Source organism: Salvelinus sp. IW2-2015, linkage group LG20 (assembly GCF_002910315.2).
Source record: "Salvelinus sp. IW2-2015 linkage group LG20, ASM291031v2, whole genome shotgun sequence".
NCBI classification, from domain to species: domain Eukaryota; kingdom Metazoa; phylum Chordata; class Actinopteri; order Salmoniformes; family Salmonidae; genus Salvelinus; species Salvelinus sp. IW2-2015.
The window spans coordinates 21,261,393-21,285,880 of NC_036860.1; the positions used below are offsets into that span (position 1 = coordinate 21,261,393).

A 24,488-nucleotide genomic window follows, 5' to 3' on the forward strand; every position below is an offset into this window, starting at 1 on the left:
AATGAATAGGCTACATTATGCCAAACAGAAACAAATGTATCATTCTTCACATTTAATGTCAGTTTCATTGAAGACTTTACCCCCACCCACCTATAAAAAGAACCACGCGGGGGGGAATCGCTTAACTTCCCTTTCAAATTTCCCAAGAACTGAGCATGCGTTTTCTTCTTTCAGCTAAGTCTACATTAGAATGCCGTTTAAACCACAATCGTTTTCCATTGCTTTGCCTCCATTATTTCTTGATGCGCATCAGTTATAGCATGTTAATGTTTCATGGAAAGAGGGTTGGACATAGGTTCCGTCATGACAATCTACAGTGCATTTGGAAAGTATTCAGACCCCTTGACTTTTTCCACATTTTGTTACCTTACAGCCTTGTTCTAAAATTGATTAAAACATTTTTTAAATGTACTCACTAATCTACACATAATACCCCATAATGACAAAGCGAAAACAGGTTTGTAGAAWTTTTTTAATACGTCTTATAAATAAAAAACAGAAGCATGGTGGTGGCAGCATCATGCTGTGGGGATGTTTTTCAGCGGCAGGCACTGGGAGACTAGTCAAGATTGAGGGAAAGATGAACGGAGCAAAGTACAGAGAGATCCTTGATGAAAACATGCTCYAGAGCGCTCAAGACCTCAGACTGGGGCGAAGGTTCACCTTCCAACAGGACAACACCCCTAAGCACACAGCCAAGACAATGCAGAACTGGCTTTGGGACAAGTCTCTGAATGTCCTTGAGTGGCCCAGCCAGAGCCCGGACTTGTACCCGATCGAACATTTCTGGAAAGACCTGAAAATAACTGTGCAGCGACAYTCCCCATCCAACCTGACAGAGCTTGAGAGGATCTGCAGAGAAGAATGGGAGAAACTCCCCAAATACAGGTGTGCCAAGCTTGTAGCGTCATACCCAAGAAGACTTGAGGCTGTAATCGCTGCCAAAGGTGTTCAACAAAGTACTTAGTAAAGGGTCTGAATACTTATGTAAATGTGATATTTCTGTTTTTTTTTTTATACATTAGCAAAAATCGAATCTGTTTTTACTTTGTCATTATGGGGTATTGTGTGTGTGTGTGGATTGAGAGGAGAAAAAAACCTATTTAATCTGTACTGTATTTATGAATAGTGTGTAAATCGTATTTTTGTTGTCTTTCCATTATGTAACTCTATAGAATTTATTTAGAATTTTATGTATGTCATGTTTTTCTTGTCTAGCTATAACTGTTCTGTACTTTGTTGGGTATTAGTACGTTTTGTGTGGTCCCAGGAAGAGTAGCTACTGCATCTGCATTAACTAATGGGGACCCTAAACTAAACTCTAATTTCTCTCTATTCTCCCTCTCTCCAACTCTCACTCGCCACTCTCACTTCCCATGACAGGCCATTCACAAAGAGGAGCAGCCACAGTGTCACTACTACAGTTGACTGAGGGATACTTGTCTGTCTGTTTAGGCTGTATAGTCTTCCACTGGTTCACTCTGTCACATTCATCTATTTTGTCAAACTCAACATTYCATCATGATGCACATAAAAAAACACCAATATGGCATCATTCATCAAAACGAGCAGAGGGCGAGAGATTGAGAGTARGGGAAACATCATTTCACTAGAAATGCAATAGCTCGAACGTTATCGAGCAAAACCGATGAAAAGACAATGTTCACAATCCTTTGAATATGAGGGAAGGATGACTAAGTCAGACTGAGTGAATAATCAGAAGTCAATGGTCTGTCCTGTTCAGTGAGTGACTGTGTTCCCCTGTCCTTCTGTGTCCCCCTGCAGGCGCGCTGACTGAGTGCTATGACGAGCTGGGGAACCGCTACCAGCTGCCGGTCTACTGCCTGTCGCCACCTGTCAACATGATCGAGGAGAAGAGTGACATTGAGAGCCTTGAGGTCAGCGAGACCCCCCCCAGCGAGGGTCAGGAGTGCCAGCTACGCCTGCGTCTGTCCACGGGCCGGGACCTGCGCCTGGCGGTGAGGACCACGGACACGGTCCAGCACATGAAGCGGCAGCTGCAGGCGGTGGAGGGCGTGTCGGCGGCCACCCAGCGCTGGTTCTTCTCGGGCCGGCCACTCACGGACAAGATGAAGCTGGAGGAGTTGAAGATCTCCAGGGACTACGTGGTGCAGGTGATCRTCAGCCAGCCGCCCGCCCCCCTGCCCACCCAGGCACCGCCCACCCCCACGCCAGACACGCCCGCCACGCTACCCCAGGACCCCACACCCGTGGAAAACTAGTGCCTGGCACCCGGAGAGGGCATGCATGTAGGAGGAGAGAGGACCACATTGGGAGGACCAGCTTGTGTCTAAGAGAGCGAGCGAGAGAGGGGTGGAAGTGTGTGTCTGTGTTGAGGGAGATGTGTGTGTGTGTGTGTGTGTGCGTGCGTGTGTGAAGGAGCTAAGCAGGTAGAAGATTAAACACGTGTCTGCAAAGGGGCTGAAACAGGACTAGAGAACCAAGTCGAGCTGAGTGGTCATTGAAAGGGTTTATATACAGTTGAGTGTTTGTTAAGCTGTGTTACCTCCCTCTCTCTTCTCCCTCCTCGACGGGACGGCGAGGTTATTCTGCAAGGCATGCTAGGATAGCAGCAGGGGTGTGTCTGTGTCTCAGCCGGAACAGGAAGACTCCGCCTCCTCGACTGAAGACAACCAACCAGGAGGAGGAAGAGACTCAACCACAAGACAGGACCACCTGCCAACCTGACTTTTAACAAATCAACCTTTTACAAAAACTATTTTTAAAAACTTGTCTTGCTTTTAGTGGAAACTGAACAACCAAAAAAATTAAGATCTGGGGAAACTATAAGGAACAGGGAAGAATATACAGTAACAACTTTTTCATTTTGCATTGTTTTTACTCTTGTTTTGATTTCACTGCTGTTGCATTTTAGTCCTTGTCTTTGTCAAGGGTGATTCTGTATTGATTTGGAGGACTGGGTCAATGTTCCAGAACCTCTTACCTGCCTGCCTGCTCTCCATCTCCTCTGTAGCTTCTAGTCAGTCAGCTGTCTGTCCTTCTATTGCTCTCTTTGTTATGCATCCTACCTGTAACAGTCTTGACCTGTAGCTTCCTTCTGCAGACATTACATGTAGCTCTGCCAGTCAACTCTTAAGTAGATGAATCACATGCTCCGGACTATACCTTTTTTAACTCCCGTCTTGGTTTGTGAAGTTAGTAGGCCGTCACTGCGTCAGATTAGTTCCCTTCTCATTCTCCAGTAAACATCCCAATCGTGTAAACTTGACACTCTCGCTCTACAGTTGTCTGTATGCACCTGGTATTTGCTTGAGATGGAAATACAGTAGGTTTCCAGTTATTACAGGTGCAGAACTTTAAAAAAGGAAAACATACAAACTGAATGTGCTGGGATGAGGTGTCATCGCAAAGTGTTACTAGCACTGTGTTTAGAAATTCTGCTTCACTATACTTTAAGATACGTATCAGCGCAGTGTGTATTCAATTTGTGTGTGTGTGTGTGTGTGTGTGTGTGTGTGATAGAGAGAACGAGCGAGAGAGTAAATGCATGTTTGAGAGGTTGTCAAGAGAAAGTGTTGGATGTACAGCTATGTTCATGTGTACAATATCTTCTGGTGACAAGAGCCAGACCTCAGAACATACCAAGAAGAGGTTACGACCTTAGCAGGTCTCTAGGGGTTGTACTGTGGAGCGTGGACATAAGTCACACCAGAGGTCTTGTCCTGTACTCCTGTAGCTGTTAAGACTTGAGTAACATTTTTCTGCTTCTCTCCTCGTGTGTGTGTGTGTGTGTGTGTGTAAAGGCACATCAAGACTTATTCATGAAAAATGTATTTCAGAAACCTAGTTGCATATTTCGAAATAGAATGTTTTTAATTAAATTGACCAACATTTGTACTCCACAATCTCTCTCTCATTTCATTGGACCAGTTGTTGGGAATAGAAGAGCCTCTGGGGGTTTCAGTTAGAAAGCAGAACAAAATGGAATGGAATGTTTGAAGAACAGAACCAGCCTATTTGGAATATGACCTATCCTGTATAGAAGACTAGCTGTAGGTTCTATTTCACACAGGTGTGAAGAATAGGGTTGCAAAGGGAGGGTATATTACTGGAAACCGTCTGAGTTTATCAGTAAACTACCAGAATTCTGGTATCTTTCAAGGATTTGATGTAATCTATCACAAGACATCTAGTGGCCCTTTAGGGTACTTCAGATTATCACGTGTAAGATTATCACGTGTCCGTAATAATCCTGGCCCTCAGTGGGCCTTTATCACCAAAAAATATATGAAATAATAACATGATTTTAAAATAGAAAATAGAATGACAAAGCTGTAAAATGTAGGTACCTCCCCAATTTCTCCCGTTTCGTGCCTAATGACCACGGCACTGATAGCGGTTCAGAGTTTGAGTACACTGACGTTTTGTTGTGGGTTTAGAGACCTACGTCTGCAGCTGTAGAGGAAGAAATGTCCTCCACTTCCTCTGAGATTCCACCTATTGGAAAGACAATGAAAAACAGGGAAGCAGCTTTGTGATCGTGGTTCCATATTTCCTTTAATCTGCTGACAGAGAGTAAATCCCTTTATTTTATCACAGTGGAGAGAGAGAGATGGGACCTTATGTTCATGTTAGGAAGACTAGATATTCTGTGTATATACTCATTTGCCTGGCCACCCATGGCACGTAAACCACCATCCACTCTCCTGTCCATGAGGCAGCCCATGGACCTAATCCTGTTTTTTTTTTTTAGTCATCAGTAATTTCCTGCTGGAGGAAAGTCTGCTGTCAGCCATAAATTACGAGTTGTTTACCTTGTGGACCTTTGCCCTTGTAATATTTTCAWACTTTTACTACAAATTATTTGTCAGATAAACAGCATGGGGAATTTTCCCTGCCCATGTGAAAGCSTGGTATGATGTATTAGGGGAGGGAAACCCAGAGCTGATGTAGGAACATCAAAGATTTGTCTTTGTTCTTCACGTTATACAGCTACCTACTTATATTCAGGGGTGTGGGGCTCACAATAATGCATTTTTCAATTTCTCAGTAGACCCAAAACAGCAAGTGCCATGACACATTCGCCCTATGATATGATACAATCCTCTGCGACAATTAATGTCCCTGAATCCAACTATAGGAAGCCAAACAATGTAATCCGCTATTAGGAATTCATCAAATGTGACATTAATTGTGGTGTATGACATTGAGAAAGGCCCTCTGACAGCTACAGCGCCACCTAAGAGGAAGTCATTGGGAAAGACTATAATGCTTTCAGCTCGCCTCTCTCCCTTGCAATTAGTCTGATGGTTGTAATCCATTCCTCTGTAAACGGATGCCATATCTAATCAACATTCCAACGCTGGGCTAATTAGTAGGCCATCTTATCTGGGGGAAGGATGCTACTGCTGCTAATGAACTCTACCATGCATCCCAATGGTACTAACATACGAAGCCAACATGGCCAAGTCAAAGGAGCACACAGATTGAGATTCTGGTCCCCCTCGTTTCGTAAGGCAATCACAGTTTCATTTACCATAAAAACGTACATTCTGATGAGGTTAATTAGCCTCTGAATTGGTTTGCACCATGTCCATGGATAAGCTATTCAAAAACAAATTACACAATGATATGAAGTGTATAACTGAAGAAAACCTTTAATTAGTTTATTTGAGATAAACTCAGCAAAAACAGAAACGTCCCTTTTTCAGGACCCAGTCTTTCAAAGATAATTCGTAAAAATCCAAATAACTTCACAGATCTTCATTGTAAAGGGTTTAAACACTGTTTCCCATGCTTGTTCAATGAACCATAAACAATTAATGAACATGCACCTGTGGAACGGTTGTTAATAAGACACTAACAATTTACAGACGGTAGGCAATTAAGGTCACTGTTATAAAAACTTAGGATACTAAAGAGGCCTTTCTACTGACTCTGAAAAACACCAAAAGAAAGATGCCCAGGGTCCCTGCTCATCTGCGTGAACGTGCCTTAGGCATGCTGCAAGGAGGCATGAGGACTGTAGATGTGGCCAGAGCAATAAATTGCAATGTCCATACTGTGAGACGCCTAAGACAGCGCTACAGGGAGACAGGACGGACAGCTGATCATCCTCGCAGTGGCAGACCACGTGTAACAACATCTGCACAGGATCGGTACATCCGAACATCACACCTGCGGGACAGGTACAAGATGGCAACAACAACTGCCCCAGTTACACCAGCAATGCACAATCCCTCCATCAGTGGTCAGACTGTCCGCAATAGGCTGAACTGAGGACTTGTAGACCTGTTGTAAAGGCAGGTGGTCACCAGACATCACCGGCAACAATGTCGCCTATGGGCACAAACCCATCGTCGCTGGACCAGACAGGACTGGCAAAAAGTGCTCTTCACTGACCAGTCGCGGTTTTGTCTCACCAGGGGTGATGGTCGGATTCGCGTTTATCGTCGAAGGAATGAGCGTTACACCGAGGCCTGTACTCTGGAGCGGGATCGATTTGGAGGTGGGGGGTCCGTCATGGTCTGGGGCGGTGTGTCACAGCATCATCGGACTGAGCTTGTTGTCATTACAGGCAATCTCAATGCTGTGTGTTACAAGGAAGACATCCTCCTCCCTCATTTGGTACCCTTCCTGCAGGCTCATCCTGACATGACCCTCCAGCATGACAATGCCACCAGCTATACTGCTCGTTCTGTGCATGATTTCCTGCAAGACAAGAATGTCAGTGTTGTGCCACGGCCAACGAAGAGCCCGGATCTCAAACCCATTGAGCACGTCTGGGACCTGTTGGATCGGAGGGTGAGAGCTAGGGCCATTCCCCCCAGAAATGTCCGGGAACTTGCAGGTGCCTTGGTGGAAGAGTGGGGTAACATCTCACAGCAAGAATTGTCAAATCTGGTGCTGTCCATGAGGAGAATATGCACTGCAGTACTTAATGCAGCTGGTGGCCACTCCAGATACTGACTGTTACTTTTGATTTCCCCCCCCTTTGTCAGGGACACATTATTCAATTTCTGTTGTTCAGTTTATGTGTCAGTTGTTGAATCTTGTTATGTTCATACAAATATCTACACATGTTAAGTTTGCTGAAAATAAATGCAGTTGACAGTGAGAGGACGTTTCTTTTTTTGCTCAGTACATAGCTTTTAGGTACACATTCAGGAACCCTCTGCAAATACTTTCATATGTTTTACATCACAATCAACCTCAGACACAGTTCCCTGTTCCAGTTCCTTGATGACATGTCTCGAGCGTGGTTAGATACTAGGTAGGCAGTGTTACGTGATTCTCACCTCAACCCAACTATTTCCAGTTCCCCTTCATCTCTGTGTCATCTTTAGTCTCAGTCTCCTACTGCACGTCCAGGATTCCTGTCCTCACGTTACTTCACACAAATGTCGTCTAAAGTCTGGGTGCAAACCTGACTTGTCATATGATAGCACAGCCAGGATGAAGCCCACACAAAGTTAGAACAAAGTCATGCCCCTGCAAAAAGAGAAACCAGTATGGGATCATGGGATGCCTGGTCATTCGCTCTCATGGCAGATGAATGGATTGCATCACTACTACGTCCATCTCAGGTAGTGACATCAGTCACCATACCACAGAAGTTGCAATAATAGATTCCCCATCCATTCAGTAGTCTAGTTCTTAATTAAAGGCACAGTGCAGTCAAAAACATGATTTACTGTGTTTTATATATAGTTCCACAATACGAGTTTGTGAAATGTGAAAATTCGAGTAGATAGCTTGTCTAACTATCTTAGCTGTCAAGACTGGTAGACTTTAGAAAAGCAAGAGATTACTAAATAAGACGCAGAGAAACATATTTAGTTTCATTAAAAGATAATGAAGGATAGACAACTCAAGAGGTATGCTTAGATATGCAGAAAAATAAACTTTTTTATTTACATAGAATTAAGCATAATGATTATGGCTCTAGATTGCAGGAAAAAGTTGTTTCAGGTGTTTGAGAAATGCAAAATTGTCCAACTTCCGGATGGAGGGGCATACCACCTACGGACCACCCTCCAGGCATCCTCGTGCATTTTGTGCCCCCTCAGATTTTGCTCCCAGACAGTTCTTTCAAAATTCTTGCTTGAGAAAAAGCTTTTTGCTGGGAAGCTATTTTTTCTTTCTTTTTGACCCTATTAATTGAAAACAATCACGGTAAGGTACTTAACAGTTGCCCAGAAATGATTTGATATAGAAATACAAACGGCTCCATTGGACCTTTCAACTGACCACACATTCTCAAATCCCATTTAAATAAATACCAACAGGTCAGTTCCTCTAATCTGGCAGGCTGGACTTTTTTATTTTGAGCATGCCTGTCTTTACTCCTGTTCCACTGATATATAAATACCGGCTGGGTCCACATGACAGCACTACACTCCAGCCAGGCTCACACTCTGCCTATATCTCATTATCAAGGTAAGATATGCACATACTACTACGGTATAGCTTATTGATTGGAGTATATTTGACTTTGTCTGGTTCAGGAGAACRTCCTTAACATTTCGATCCAATAGATATCAATAGACGTGAACTTGAAAGTACTCTTGATTTTCTTTCGGCCAGATGTACATGTTGCTGCTCAACGTCCTGTATCTCATCCTACATATGGCATCGAGCAGCCGACATGAGACCGTTGTGACTCTCATGCCAAATGGTGACTGTTTATCTATTTATCTATCATCTCTACCTATGTCTACTTCTCTTTACAGATACACTATCTTCTTCTGATTATATAACTTCTGCTGTCATAATATTCATATTTCGGGGGACACCAAAGAAATGCAAACATTTGTATAAAAGGTATTTTAACATGGAGGCTATACTAAAACAGTGGTGGTCATGTGGTTCCCAGTACTTGTCGTCAAGGTGGATCGAAAGGTCTTCACTGAGACGCAGGTCCCTCTGCGATGCGGGGACTACCAGGACACAGAGGTGATCTGGAGGAATGGCGAGGAGCATCTAGAAAACAAAGGGAACCAGATAAATGTGGAAGTGGTGGAGATGATGGGAGGGAACTACAGCTGCCACAACGCTGCTGGAGACTACCTCAACCACACTCTGGTGCTGGTGCAGGACATACCATCACCCAACAGAACGAGACGCGTCCTGGAGAAGTCACATGACACAGACAAAGATGGTGAGTGAGTGTGAGTGTGTGTGTGTGAGATAGAATCAGATAATCATTTTTTTCATTGGGTTTCTCTTTTTACCCAGAGTACATCAGATGTTTGGCGAAAAATTACAGTGGAATATTTCATTGCTCTTGGAAGAAGACCGAATATCGGATGTCAGCAGCTGTTGTTTTTGTCCAAGTAGGACGGTAAGTCTTCAAACACACGCAGTGGATATTAGAAACAATAGTCTGCTTTCATGTACTTGTGTTTACATCGTTTGATCTCGTCGCGTGAACTTGAAACGCAGCACGGATGCTCTCTTCATTGACCCCCTGTGAAGAGCTTATGATTTGTTATGTTTGGACCTGAGGCTTCTTTCAGAGAGAGGGCTCCAAGACTAACCAGGAGATTTGTGTCCCTCATCCAGCACCAKCTCCTGCTCCGTAGACAGTGATGGTGAAGGCCTGACCTGTCAGGACYGGGATAGCTGCCCCTTTGCTGAGGAGTTGTCCCGCATCAAACTCACTGTATACTTCAGGACTAACTACCTCCTAGAGGACTACACCATCACGCCCTTCTACATCCGAGAAATAGGTACAGTAAGGCCAGGATTCACGTGCTCCACACTCATTCACTGGAAATAGCAACGTCACATAATAATAAGTTAATATACAGTACATCTCATTTCATCCTTGCTGTATGTTGCTCAGTACATCATAGGAGTCATATGGCCCCCACTTCATCCAATTTAACCCTTCAGAAATATTGATTCTGTCTGGTCTCCCTCAGTGAAACCAGACAAGATCGACATCACCAAGGTGGAGGGGAACACATTTCAGTGGAGGTACCCGGCGACATGGAGCCGCCCATGCCCTTACTTCCCCCTCACATTCCGAGTCAAAGTGGTCCAACACGAGGCAAGCTGTGACTCTAAGGAAAAGGTATACGCACTTTCTTTCTTGTACACTGATTTTATCCTGGGAATCCTCAATATGYCTTGATTTACACTCTAGTCTGTGATACATGGCCGGTCTGTCTAAGGTAGGGCGGCAGGTAGCCTAGCGGTTAAGAGCGTTGAGCCAGTAACTGAAAGGTCGCTGACTAGGTGAAATGTGTGATGCTCCCTTGAGAAAGGCACTTCACTTGAATTGCTCCTCTAAGTCGCTCTGGATAAGAGCATCTGCTAAATGATGTAAACATAAGGTGATGGTACCATCTCTCCTCTTTGATAGGTGTTGATAAGTGAAACCAACATAAATGCAACAGAATTCACTGTTCGTTCCAGCTACAAAAAATATTGTTTCTGCCTCGGGGCAAAGGATGACCTGGTTGACTCCCAATGGAGCCAGTGGACACGTCATGAGTGAGTTGAGACTTTTTCACTGTGTCCTGCCCTCTAATACACAACTTCGTTAGTAGTTAAGAGTGTAAAAAAATTCAACAGCACTAAACTGTGCAAAGATGAAAGATTTGTGACTGGCGTGTCTTTGTACAACAGGGTGAAGAATAAACCTAAGAAACATTGACAGGTTTGATGGCTCCTTATCACCCATAAATCAMAACATTTCAATACTTATTAAAAAAACAATTGTCATTTGATGAAAAATGTCTAATTTCTGTCTCTTTATTGTAAAAAGGCAAGGAAACCCAGATGAAGACCGACAACATACCATTCCTCAGCTTCAACCAATACATCCAAATATGTAATAGTCTGGTCACTGTACAGAAACAAATATTTTACATTATACTGAAGACAAGTTATGAAATGTAGCTAGTATACCATGTTTGTTGTGATTGTTATTTATTTATTTGTAAAAATTCTGAAATGTAATTACACCATTATTTATGTTATGTCATCTCTTTTCCAAGATGGTTTTCATTGCTGTAGCACGAAGATGTTTGCTTAAATKATTAAATAGACGCAAAAATAAAAAGGTACTGCACTCTGATTCACGCTCATGTTCATTTGTTTGCATCGGAATCAACAAAGCAAATCATATTTAGATGACTTTTCAAAAAACTTGGAACAGGTGAGTATTTACAATGGTTTACACTAATTCAAAACTGACGAGACGACTGTGTGTAAAAATCGGACTCCAAAAGTGTATTTTCTAAAAAGTGTCATCTTTTATTTACAGTCGGGATATGTTCACAACAGGAATCCGGTGTCCGCTTGTTAAAAACATGTTCGCGTWGTCCGACACTCCCCTACGTACTTGGACAGTGAAACTTAAACTTTTAATTTGGMACTACACTATGGATTTCAGATCAACATGTTTTATATGAGGTGACAGCATAGAATGTCACCTTTTATTCTGTTTTACTGTTGAGGAATGAATACACTTTATGTATCTAGTCCCCCCATTTGAAGGGGTCATAAGTATTTGGACAAATTCACTTAGTGTATTAAATTGTCAAAAGTTTAGTATTTAGTCTACATTCCTAGTGTGCCATGACTACATCAAGCTTGACTGTACAGACTTTTTGGATGACTTTGATTAATTTCTATTGTGCACAACATAATCGAAACATAACCAAAACAACCAAAGCATCCAACAAGTTTGTAGGGGCATTTCTAAAAAGTMAAACAGATGTATAAAAATACCATCAAATAAAAAGGTGGCATTATGGAGTGTCGCATCATATAAAACATTTGATCTTAAAATCCAAAATTCTGGAGTATAGAGCCAAATGAAACATTTTAGGTTTCACTGTCCAAATATATACATAGGGGAGTGTAACAGTCTGCAAATGAAATCTCACAGGACAAATGTGATGGTTTCCTCATCTTTTACAAATCATGTGATTGTGAAGCAAACTTAACTGAGGTAACAAATATGACAAGCTGAGAACTAAACAAATAATAGTTTGAAAAGTGCTGCTTCAGCAACAGACATGAGTTACCATACATACTGAATGTCAGTTATCCAAGTGTGTATTCAGTGCCTAAGATGCATGTAGACAAGAGTACACACAGCTTGGTAAATGAGAGTACCAAAGACAGTACAGTATGAAGATAGGCTAAAACAGCTTCTCCAACAGAAATCCCCAATCACACCCGTAGATGATGTCATGGCGACGTTGGATAGCTAAGCTGGTTTAGAAACACGTCGTCGGGTCTAAAGGCCATCAAATCAAAGGCACTCCTTCGATATAAAGTTTTGGACGAAAACGAAAATGTGTCAGTTTGTCACAAGGTTGGAGTAATAGCATGTTCAACTACCTAAGACATTGGCTCRAATCTAGGTTGTGCCTTTAGATTGAGAAAACATGTACTACTAAGGAAGAATCATTTCCCTTCGACGTCTCAAACAGCTAGTCTGTTTCGCAAGCGTTTCCCGGAAGCTCGCGATGTTGCGCCTCTGGGTTTAGAAACTCTGTGATAGTACCTTAATTTAACAACGGAAATGCTTATTTAAAAATTGACCTTTGCCACCTGACATGAAGGTAGCAAAACATATTCTTTACAAGAAAACAAAGAAGTTARTCTGCAAAATAAATATTTGACAATCCAAAACAGAAAATAACAGAGTTGAAAATATTCTGTAAACCCTGACATGTGTTCATATCCTCTGATAGCAGTTGATCTTTAGATTATTGCATAACTTTGCGGGATGACGTGAGAGCATTGATGCTTTAGTGTTAGAGCTAATAAAGCAAAACGTTGGCAAATATTGAATTAACCTAAATACTGTCAAAGACTTTTCAATTGCCTCTTAATGAGAATACTAGTAAACAGATACAAATATCTATTTCATTCAATGTTCAGAACCATATCCATTCTTCCAACTATCCAACTGAAAACGCAATTCTATTTCCAAATAAACACCATAAAAAAAATTGAGAATTTGAGCAGTTTAGTGGCTAGTGCTTGTGCTGATTCTAACACAATGCSTTTCAATTTCCCCACCCACCTTCAAAAACAACATACGTGCCTTTTTCCAACTTATTTTCAATCATTCTACAACAAGTATAGTTTGGTTCATTAACTTCAGTGGCCTTAACAGTTGCCTGAGAAKATGACAAAAGTGTTCAGCTCAAATCAAAATTCGGTCAAATGCATAATAATAATAAAAAAATACTGGTTTAGCCACACGCACAGTGCCTTCAGAAAGTATTCACACCCCTAGACTTCTTCCACATTTTGTAGTTACAAAATGGGATGAAAAATKGATTTAATTGTAATTTATTTTGTCAATGATCTACACAAGATACTCTGTAATGTCAAAGTGGAAGACAAATTGTAACATAAAAAAAATAAAAAACATATATTTTAAATTCTACATCAATAAAATATATTTAGTGATTACATAAGTATTCAACCCGCTGAGTCAATACATCCACACCTGGATTGTTCTTTTTTAAATTCTTCMATCTCTGCCAAGTTGGTTGATGACAGCCATTTTCAAGTCTTGCCATAGATTTTGAAGCAGATTTAAAGTCAAAACTGTAACTAGGCCACTCAGGAACATTCAATGTCATCTTGGTAAGCAACTCCAGTGTATGTTTGGCCTTGTGTTTGAGGTAATTGTCCTAATTTGTCAGTTGAAAAGCAGACAGTCAGGGTTTCCTCTAGGATTTTGCCTGTGCTTAGCTCTATTCCGTTTATTTTTATCCTAAAAAAAGTCCATAATCATTGCTGATGACAAGCATACCCATAACATGATGCAGCCACCACCATGCTTGGAAACATAACACTTTGTATGCAGGACAGAGTTAATTTCTTTGCTACATTTTGTGCAGTTTTATTTTTGCAATGCCTTATTGCAAACAGGATGCATGTTTTTGAATATTTTTTATTCTGTACAGGCTTCTTTCTTTTGACTCTGTCATTTAGGTTAATGTAGATAACTACAATGTTGATCCATCCTCAGTTCTATAACAGCCATTAAACTCAAACAGCCATTAAACTCAAACTGTTGCCTTTGGCCTTCATGGTGAAATCCCTGAGCGGTTTCCTTCCTCTCCGGCAACTAAGTTAAAAAGACGCCTGTATCTTAGTGACTGGGTGTATTGATACACCATCCAAAGTTCAATTAATAACTTCGCCATGCTCAAAGGGAAATTCAATGTCTGCTTATTTTTTTACCCATCTACCAATCTTTGTGAGGCATTGGAAAACCTCCCTGGTCTTTGTGGTTGAATATGTGTTTGAAATTCACTGCTCGACTGAGGGACCTTATAGATAATTGTACGTGTGGGCTACAGCGATGAGGTAGTCATTCAAAAATAATGTTAAACACTATTATTGCACACAGTGTGAGTCCATGCAACTTATTATGTAACCTGTTAAGCACATTTTTACTCCTGAACTTATTTAGGCTTGACATAAAAGGGGTTGAAAACTTATTGATTCAAGACATTTCAGCTTTTCATTTTTAAATTTGTAGAAAAAAAAAGATTTCCACTTTGACATTATCAGGTAATGTGTGTAGGCCARTGACAAAATCTTTATGTAAATCCATTTTAAATTCAGACTAACAACACATGTGGAGGGTGTGAATACTTTCTGAAGGCACTGTAGATGTTATTTCCCGGCAGGCATAGCTGATGTCAGTACACAATGACATAAACTAAACTGCCTGTTGGACAACATCTTCCACCTCCTTCTGAAATGACCTCTGTGACAAGCAGCAGCATATGGACATCATCCTAACAGAGGCCTAATCCACCTCACTGGTTAGTTAAGTAACCCGTCTGATCAACTCTACCTTTGTGTCAGGTGCACTCAGTAAAAGTCAGTTCCTGTGCTAGCTTCACCATCTCTACTTGGTACGGTGCCATAAGGGAGAGAGCCGGGGGGGAGAGAAAGAGAATATGCAACGGTATCAGCATAGAACATGTTCGTATAGCTACAGATGATAGAGTCACTACTCTGAAAGAGCGATTGGATGAAACCTAACAAAAACCATTGAATGTAAACTGTGTACCGGTATGTGTACAGCACTTACCGTGTGTCTCCCGGTTTATGGATAGGTGACAGAACTGTTATACTGAAGGTAACAAAGAATTTCAGAGATGAGGGGGGAAGAACAGAAATCAAAGAACAAGCCATACAATGGGAAACAGCTCCCAGTCAGAAACAGGCAGTAGTAGTATGGTGAGGGCTTCAGTGTCCAGCACTGTTCCTGGTTGAGGAATGACCGTCCCTTCACATATCCACAACAATGCTCTCACTGGCTCTGTTTCTTTGACAGATACCTGTAGACATACACCACAACAATGGTCACAAAGCTATCTTCATCTACCAACTACTTACTCAGATAAAAAAAAGAATAATAATTAAATCAGTATTGCAGCAGCAAAACACAGGAAACTGAATTAGTTGCAGAATAATATTTTAGTAACCTTACCTCTCCCAATGCTTGTGGTTGAGAAAAGAGAAGTCCTCCAGTTTGGCAATCTCTTTAAGATACTGAGACAGTTTGAAGAGCTCTTTGTCTTTCTCACGGTTTAAGTGCGCTTTCATGAATGGACGAATCTAAAGGGAGAGAAAAAAAACCATTGAAAATGGCTTCTATAAAAATTAACACCATAATAACTGTCAACTCAGACTCAAGTAGGCTTTGGTAGGGTAACTTACCGTAAAACTTCCATTGAAACGCAGTCTCAAACAAACGCTGCTCTTATAATGGCCGTCATCACATTTTAGCAAATAAACGCCAGTCTCTAATAGAGTCGACCGATTAATCAGAATGAACGATTAATTAGGGTCGATTTCAAGTTTTCACAACAATCGGTAATCAGTATTTTTGGACACCGATTTGGCCGATTTTTTTTTTGTACCTTTATTTAACTAGGCAAGTCAGTTAAGAACACATTCTTATTTTCAATGACGGCCTAGGAACGGTAGGTTAACTGCCTTGTTCAGGGGAGAACGACGATTTTTACCTTGTCAGCTCTGGGATTCGTTTTTGCAACCTTCCAGTTACTAGTCCAACGCTCTAACCACCTGCCTTACATTGCACTCCACGAGGAGCCTGCGTGGCAGGCTGACTACCTGTTACGCGAGGGCAGCAAGAAGCCAAGGTAAGTTGCTAGCTAGCATTAAACTTAGAAAAAACAATCTTCACATAATCACTAGTTAACTACACATGGTTGACGATATTACTAGTTTATCTAGCATGTCCTGCGTTGCAAATAATCGATGCGGTGCCTGTTAATTTCTCATCGAATCACAGCCTACTTCGCCAAACGGGTGATGATTTAGCACTGTCGTTSCACCAAACCTAACCATAAACATCAATGCCTTTCTTTAAAATCAATACACAAGTATATATTTTTAAACCTGCATATTTAGTTAATATTGCCTGCTGACATGAATTTCTTATAATTAGGGAAATTGTGTCACTTCTCTTGCGTTCCGTGCAAGCAGTCAGGGGTATATGCAGCAGTTTGGGCCGCCTGGCTCGTTGCGAACTGTGTGAAGTCCATTTATTCCTAACAAAGACCGTAATAAATTAGCCTGATTTTTGTWCATAATTATGACATAACATTGAAGGTTGTACAATGTAACAGCAATATTTAGACTTAGGGATGCCACCCGTTAGATAAAATACGGAACGGTTCCGTATTTCACTGAAAGAATAAACTTTTGTTTTCGAAATTATAGTTTCCGGATTCGACCATTTTAATGACCTACGGCTTGTATTTCTGTGTGTTATGTTATAATTAAGTCTATGATTTGAGCAGACTGAGCGATGGTAGGCAGCAGCAGGCTCGTAAGCATACATTCAAAAAGCACTTTMGTGCGTTTGCCAGCAGCTCTTCGCAATGCTTCAAGCATTGAACTGTTTATGACGTCAAGCCTATCAACTCCYGAGATTAGGCTGGTGTAACCGATGTGAAATGGCTAGCTAGTTAGCGGGGTGTGCGCTAATAGCGTTTCAATCGGTGGCGTCACTTGCTMTGAGACTTGGAGTAGTTGTTCCCCTTGCTCTGCAAGGGGCGCGGCTTTTGTGGAGCGATGGGTAACGATGCTATGAGGGTGGCTGTTGTCGATGTGTTCCTGGTTCGAGCCCAGGTAGGGGCGAGGAGAGGGACGGAAGCTATACTGTTACACTGGCAATAGCTAAAGTACCTATTAGAACATCCAATAGTCAAAGGTATATGAAATACAAATGGTATAGAGAAAAATATAATAACTACAACCTTAAAACTTCTTGCCTGGGAATATTGAAGACTCATGTTAAAAGGAACCACCAGCTTTCATATGTTCTCATGTTCTGAGCAAGGAACTTAAACTTTAGCTTTTTTACATGGCACATATTGCACTTTTACTTTCTTCTCCAACACTTTGTTTTTGCATTATTTAAACCAAATTGAACATGTTTCATTATTTATTTGAGGCTACATTGATTTTATTGATGTATTCAGTTAAAATAAGTGTTAATTCAGTATTGTTGTAATTGTCATTATTACAAATAAAAATAAAGTATTTTATTTTTATAAATCGCCCGATTAATCGGTTTCGGCTTTTTCTGGTCCTCCAATAATCGGTATCGGCGTTGAAAAATCATAATCGGTCAACCTCTAGTCTCTAATAAGCGCCGGGTCCAATGAAGTGTAATTACACCTGCATGCATTTTGTTGGACTGCTCGGTAGAATTTCAAAGCATCAAATCCAATTTCATTGGTCACATACACGTTTAGCAGATGTTATTTCGGGTGTAGGGAAATGCTTGCATCTCTACCATGTGCCGAATGATTGAGCCCTGCATGTCAAAACRCAATTCTGTTTAATGTAAACAGCGAGAAGAACAGATTAGTTCACCCCTTTCGTAACATTTACAATGCGTTCTAAAGCCAAAACAGTGTTATTCAGTTGTGACGTAATATATATATTTTTTTACAAAATCGACAGATAAATATTGGGATATTATTTGACGATATATTGTATCGTTTTGACAATAATTGCAAAATTATTTTTGCACTAGTTGACTGTTCCTGCACCAGAAATGTTTGCTAATTTATAAACTGAAATATTACATTTRCATAAGTATTCAGACTCTTTACTCAGTACTTTGTTGAAGCACCTTTGGCAGCAATTACAGCATCGATTCTGGCACATGTGTATTTAGGGAGTTTCTCCCATTATTCTCTGCAGAGCCTCTTAAGCTCTGTCTGGTTGGATGGGGAGCGTTGCTGCACAGCTATTTTCAGGTCTCTCCAGAGATGTCCGTTCGGTTCAAGTCCGGGCTCTGGCTGGGACACTCAAGGACATTCAGAGACTGCATTGTCTTGGCTGTGTGTTTGGGGTCGTTGTCCTGTTGGAAGGTGAACCTTTGCTCCAGTCTGAGGACCTGAGCACTCTGGAGAAGGTTTTCATCAAGGATCTCTGTACTTTTCTCCATTCRGCTTTCCATTTAGCTTTGACTAGTCTCCCAGTCCCTGCCGCTAAAAAACATCCCCACGGCATGTTGCCACCACCACGTTTCACTGTAGGGATGGTGCCAGGTTTCCTCCAGATGTGACGCTTGGCATTCAGGCCAAATAGTTCAATCTTGGTTTCATCAGACCAGAGAATCTTGTTTTTAGATGCCTTTTGGCAAACTCCAAGCGAGCTGCCATGTGCCTTTTACTGAGGAGTGGCTTCCGTCTGGTAACTCTACCATAAAGSCCTGATTTGTGGAGTGCTGCAGAGATGGTTGTCTTTCTGGAAGGTTCTCCCATCTCTACAGAGGAACTGTAGAGCTCTGTCAGAGTGACCATCGGGTTCTTGGTTATGTCCCTGACCAAGGCACTTCTCCCCTGATTGATCAGTTTGGCCGGGCAGCCAACTTTAGGAAGAGTCTTGGTAGTTCCAAACTTTTTCCATTTAAGAATGATGGAGGCCACTGTGTTCTTGGGGACCTTCAAAGCTGCAGACATGTTTTGGTACCCTTCCCTAGATCTGTTCCTCGACACAATGCTGTCTCGGAGCTCTATGGACAATTCCTTCGASCTCATGGCTTGGTTTTTGCTCTAACATGCACTGTCAACTGTGGGATCTTATATAGACAGGTGTGTGCCTTTCCAAATCCTGTCCAATCAATTGAATTGACCACAGGTGGACTCCAATCACGTTGTAGAAACATCTCAAGGATGATTAATGGAAACAGGATGCACTCAATTTTGAATCTCATAATAAAGGGTCTGAATACTTATGTAAATAAGGTATATATTTTATTARTATTAAACCATTTGCACAAATTTCTAAAAGCCGGTTATTGCYTTCTCATTATGGGGTATTGTGTGTAGATTGAGGATTTTTTTGTTTTATTTAATCCATTTTATAATAAGGCTGTAACATAACAAAATGTGGAAAAAGTCAAGGGGTCTGAATACTTTACGAAGGCACTGTAGAATTGTAAGAATCCMAATACATAAGTATTGTGATAATATTGTATCATGAGGTCCCTGGCAAGTCCCAGCCCTAATATTCAGTATTTCTGGACATTTTTGGTAACAGGGGGTGCAGAACCCCCTTCCACCCTCCCGCTCGGGGGATCCGGGGGTAATTTTATTGTAGAACAAAACAGTCAGCTCTAGTGACTTTCAGATAGCATATTAAAACACATAAGCCATGCCAAAATGTTAAATGTTTCRAATTACCGTAAGTTTGCTTTAAAACTGCAACGTTTTCACTCAGCCTCATGGGGGGGGAAAAAATAGAATAGCATGAGCTTAGCTATAAAACTTCACTCTCTGCCCCATGGCAAAATATGTAGGATTACTAGAAGTTAACAGTTTTGTCTGACCTTTGAGAGGGGGGGACTTGACTAGTTCAGTACTGAGACTTGACTAGGTGAGGTCTGAGGAKGAATGGTGAAGTTCCTAATATSTATTCCGCACCCGTGACTGGCGTTGTCTTGAGGACGGGTGCATTGTGTTTTGTGCGCAGGCATGTTTGGCTGCCACAGTGGCACATAGAGCTAAATAACCTATAGAACGGTGTTCAAAGTAGTGAGCAATGATTTTGCCACGGCRCACCGCCACAGCTAAATGCATGCAGCGGATACACTTATTTTAAACTGGCTATAGAACTGATTGATGACAATAGCTGGTTCTTAGCAACATGTAGAGCTAGAAAAACAAATCATTATGCAGTGGGCTGGACTTTCCATACTTCGAATGGTAATAAATGCCAGTCTCCAATACGTGCCCGTCTCCAACAACCGCGGTTGAAGCAAATAAACACCCGGTCTATTAAATGAATGGACGTTTTACCATAACTTACCTTCAGTCCGTTCTGTGGGTTCATGAGGAAATTTCTGCCAATGTCGTCGAACATGATGGTGTTCCTCTTGCTGTAGAACTCACTGTACTTGCCCCATATCACCCCGAGAGGCTTCACCTGAAACACACCCAACATGACAGACTAACTGGAGACAGAGTTACATCAGGCGAATGGGACATGAATCAGTGGGATTTATGAGGTTGCATGCGCCAATGTAGGACGACTCACYTCCACTACACCCCTCTTAGGTGTGTGCACTGTGATCATGGCTGCACTGTCCAGCATGAAGGTGATCTTGTAGTTAGGGTTGTCTGTCACTCCCAGCTCCTGAGAAACCAGAGGGCACGGTGAGACAGTCACATACGCAACAACAGGAAGGCAACATCTGATCTGATGCTCTACACTACAGGTCAACACTACATTAAATCACTGATCCTCAATTTGCATAGTCTCCTCAATGGAGGTTTACATGCTGTGAAAACTATTTTTGGGGAAACATTCTGGCCAAGAAGTGTCAACACGTTAAAGGAAATATTCAAAAATGTTCTGCTTCATTTTCATCATCTGCAGTACCACCTCAAAAATCAACTCRTGAAAATTGCGCGTTTCTGTGTTTTGTAGTAAAAAATGTGGAAACATTTATCTTCCTCTATTTTTTTTACTACAAAACATAGAAACTTGCCATTTTCACATATGGTGATGATGGGGTGATGCTGGAGATGAATTTGAACATTTTGGGRAATTCCCTTTCACTGAGAAAAATACAAAAATCAACATTTCAGAAGGGAATACATACTTTCATTTTAGCATCAATCCACTTCATACTCGTGGCAGCTAGAACAAGAAAACTAATTAGGGCGAGTTAACTTGAACTTTCCATTTACTTTTCCAAAATCGAAAAACAAGGAGTTTGGTACTTACACCAAATTACAATGTCATAGTCTTCAAACGCAGAGGTCAAGAACTCATGGAGAAAGGGCCTCATGAGCTCTTGACCTGTCTCTGCACATGACTTGTGATCTGGAATGAAACAAATCACAGAGGAAAACACTCAAAAGTTTGAAGAACAGCAGGACAAGGGTTTAAAATCTTTCAATAATGATCAGAATTCTTAAACAAAATCAACAACAAAAAATGCACATTTTGAAATTGTGTAATTATGCATTTAACCAGGAAAAACAGCATTTCCCACGGCAGTTTTAATAGTCTTCCTACACACCAAACAATGTGTAGTCCACATCTAGTACTAGCAGCCTCTTTCCTTCCCTGGGTGGGTTCATCTCCTCCACTTTGTAGTCTTTGACACGGCGGGCTATCTTGGCCAAGTTCTCCTCTCTAAAGCAGCAAAGCGCATGGCATACAGTTAAAATAAGACATTGAACCGACTATGAGACATCTTAGAAAACTTACCATAGTGTCAAGCAACGTTTGAGCCAAATCAATTATTTGTATTACTGGAGCTACACTATAAATTTGTTGTCTCTGCAAAGTCCTACTATACCTGTTCTCTACTTCAATCACCTCTTCTTCWATGTCAAAGTCATTGACAACGTCATCATTCTCCGGGGGAGGTGCTAAAACGTCTTCCTTCGCAGCACAAAACACAAAGTGATTGAGTGTTACAAAGTCTTTGACATGCTAAATATAGGACATTGCTTCTGGTAAACGTCTGTCTGGGGTGGATGGAAGAGGAACCCACCAGACTCTCCTCTCTGCTGCCCATCATCATGATCTTGGTATTGGGTTTCAGCTTCAGTGAGCCCAGCTTCACGTCATCCTCTGCTGGTTTACCTGGGACAGAGAGAGAAATATTAACACACAATGACTCAGCTGTCAAGACAACGCAGACAGATGGAGAAGTCCACAATGGTGACATTTCCTAAATTCACACGTTCCACTTGCAACTAGCGATGGGAGTTTAGACGACACCGGGGTCTTCCAAGTCGAGAATGAATAAGGTATTGCCGTGCTTACGGCGAAATAGCAGCCTGTTATCGACGGCTATCACAGCGAATGACGAGAGACGTTTGAGTCCAGTCCATCAGCTAGGTCTTACCTTTTACTTTTAATCCTAGGAGTTTCTGTCTCTCTGGAAGAACCCCAGTCAGGGACTTGATAGACTGCTTGAGGTCCAGCACAGTGTCCTCTTCAGAGAGTGTACTGATGGAGTAGTCCTGTCCACCCCATTTAATGATTACAGACACAGACATGCTGGCGAAAACCTCAGACAGGCTACCTGCAYGAGAGCAGAATGAAAGCCATCAGCTAACGTTAGCTAGCTACCTACCTACATCTAGACACCATGACAGGATAGCAATCTAATGGAAATTGAATGCTTCCTTTACTTTGCCATGAAAATAAGTGATAAATGAAGTTTAATAAAGCTTCCATGTGTTAGCTAGCTATATTTGGCCATCCCTAACCTAAATAGCGAACTAGGTTATCTAGCAGAAATGAATCAGTACAGTACCTTTGTAGTTGCAACATTCAGCCCATTCCATGCAGTAAGTAAGCTAGACGTTAGCTAGGTAGCTTGCAATTAGCCGCAACACTCAGACAAAATCTGATTAAATGATGATTGTAAAAACGCACATACATGACTAACAAGCTGGCAGTAGTAACAAAACACAGCATTCGTGTCTCTCATTCATCCAGCTCCAGCTAGCCACTCAAGCTAGCTAGCAAGCTAATTCAAGGGCCTGCCATACATGGACTGTTGTTAGCTAGGCTATTTGTAGAATAGCAAAGACAATCAGATGCGTATTCATACCTAAAAATTGCGCTGTGTCACAAAACCCTTCGTTTATGTGGTGTACAGGAACACGTACTAGCTACGATGGGGAATAAATTAATAAAGTAGGTGATTTCTGAAAACTCATTCAGCGTTGATTAATCAGCAATTCTTCCTTTCTCCCAATGATGCCCGGCCCGGTTTGTGACCAAGCACGCTTGGTTTGCACCTTCCTGTGAGTGTTGTACTACTAAAATACCGACAGATGGAGACAACTAGCAAGGGGTCTTCTTCTGCTTCGGTGGGGTTTAACGGCGGGTGGAATCAAATATAATGTTGCATTACCGCCACCAACTGGACTGGAGTATAAATCACTATACTTTGAAATACAAATTAAAGGACTAACCCTACACCCATTAAAACCCAACACACATTCTACTATTTTAACCCTATCTGATCCTACATCAGGCCAATGGCCTGGGAGGACAGGACACTACCATTCAACACCCCTGTAACTCTTCTGCAGTATAATCTCGGAATCTCGGAATCTTGCAGCTACCACCACGACACCTATTTTCTGTGATTTATGTTSCATTCCTGTAGTACAGTTGATAACCTTACTGAAGCACATTTCATTTGTAGGCCTATCACTCTGTACTGGAAAAAGTCTACTACTCACATAAGCATTTTAGGATCCCTCAACCTTGATCCATCTTCCTCTACTTTCTTCACTGCCTCAGCACATGACACCTTCTGTACAACACTGACCCTGTCAACCTCAACCTGCCTCTCTCGCACCGGACACTTCCGATCCCCAGCAATATGGGCACCCMTACAGTTAACACAAATACCACTTCTTTCACTGATTCTACACATCCCTTTGTCCCATGCCCTCCTGCACACTTCTCACATTTTGGAATCTCCCTCCTACACACTGCTGCATTATGATCATTGGCACCTGAAACATCGTAGTGGATTCGGCACAAAAGCTTGTACGGGATAACTGATATATCCTAACATTACTTTGTCGGGTAACGACTCTGCATCAAAACTCAAAAGAACAGACAATGACTCTTCTGTTTCACCACTCTTGCCACCAGGTATGCGTTGCACCAAACAGCGGGCGTCACAGACACCGGGAGATAACAGGAGTTTCACCCCATTGTCATGATCAGTGGTTCCAAGTTTGTATCATAAGATTTTTGACAAGCTGATCATAGCGAAAAATAAAATACATTGCAAATAGGCTTGCGATAACTCCTGATAAAGTTGGGTAGCTACTAGCTGATATTCAGAGCTTAAATAGCCAAATTAATTAGTCACAGGAATCAAGTCTAATAAAGCCAATGCAATGGCCTTTTTTTACAAACGGTGGGCCTACCACATGGATGGGCATTCAAAAAATTCCATTACGGCCAAC

The 24,488-nt window shown here is 41.7% G+C and overlaps 3 protein-coding genes across 4 annotated transcripts in view; 2 read left to right on the forward strand and 1 right to left on the reverse strand.

Annotated features, from left to right (window-relative positions):
• Positions 1-3,887, forward strand: part of ubtd2 (ubiquitin domain containing 2) — a 79,241-nt gene extending 75,354 nt beyond the window's left edge. The window contains exon 3 of the mRNA XM_024012604.3: positions 1,786-3,887. Coding sequence (XP_023868372.1) covers positions 1,786-2,243 — 458 coding nt within the window. The 3' untranslated portion in view covers positions 2,244-3,887. The remainder of the gene's footprint in view (positions 1-1,785) is intronic.
• A 4,506-nt stretch (positions 3,888-8,393) lies between these two features.
• Positions 8,394-11,068, forward strand: il12bb (interleukin 12B, b). The gene is made up of 9 exons (XM_024012989.3): positions 8,394-8,421; positions 8,569-8,659; positions 8,858-9,142; positions 9,220-9,325; positions 9,547-9,713; positions 9,909-10,060; positions 10,352-10,482; positions 10,618-10,648; positions 10,757-11,068. Exons 2-8 carry the CDS (start codon positions 8,569-8,571, stop codon positions 10,643-10,645), a joined length of 960 nt encoding a protein of 319 aa, XP_023868757.1. The 5' UTR covers positions 8,394-8,421; the 3' UTR covers positions 10,646-10,648; positions 10,757-11,068.
• A 154-nt stretch (positions 11,069-11,222) lies between these two features.
• Positions 11,223-23,298, reverse strand: ublcp1 (ubiquitin-like domain containing CTD phosphatase 1). 2 transcript variants are annotated; one of them, XM_024013734.2, is made up of 11 exons: positions 23,108-23,298; positions 22,394-22,569; positions 22,037-22,128; positions 21,839-21,924; positions 21,557-21,672; positions 21,259-21,357; positions 21,134-21,171; positions 20,566-20,664; positions 20,338-20,454; positions 15,473-15,600; positions 11,223-15,320 (listed from the first exon to the last, which is right to left on the reverse strand). In XM_024013734.2, exons 2-11 carry the CDS (start codon positions 22,545-22,547, stop codon positions 15,293-15,295), a joined length of 957 nt encoding a protein of 318 aa, XP_023869502.1. In that variant the 5' UTR covers positions 22,548-22,569; positions 23,108-23,298; the 3' UTR covers positions 11,223-15,292. The 2 variants fall into 2 exon arrangements, with proteins under 2 accessions (XP_023869502.1, XP_023869501.1); XM_024013733.2 differs by having other exon boundaries at positions 22,394-22,573.
• Positions 23,299-24,488: the final 1,190 nt, after the last annotated feature.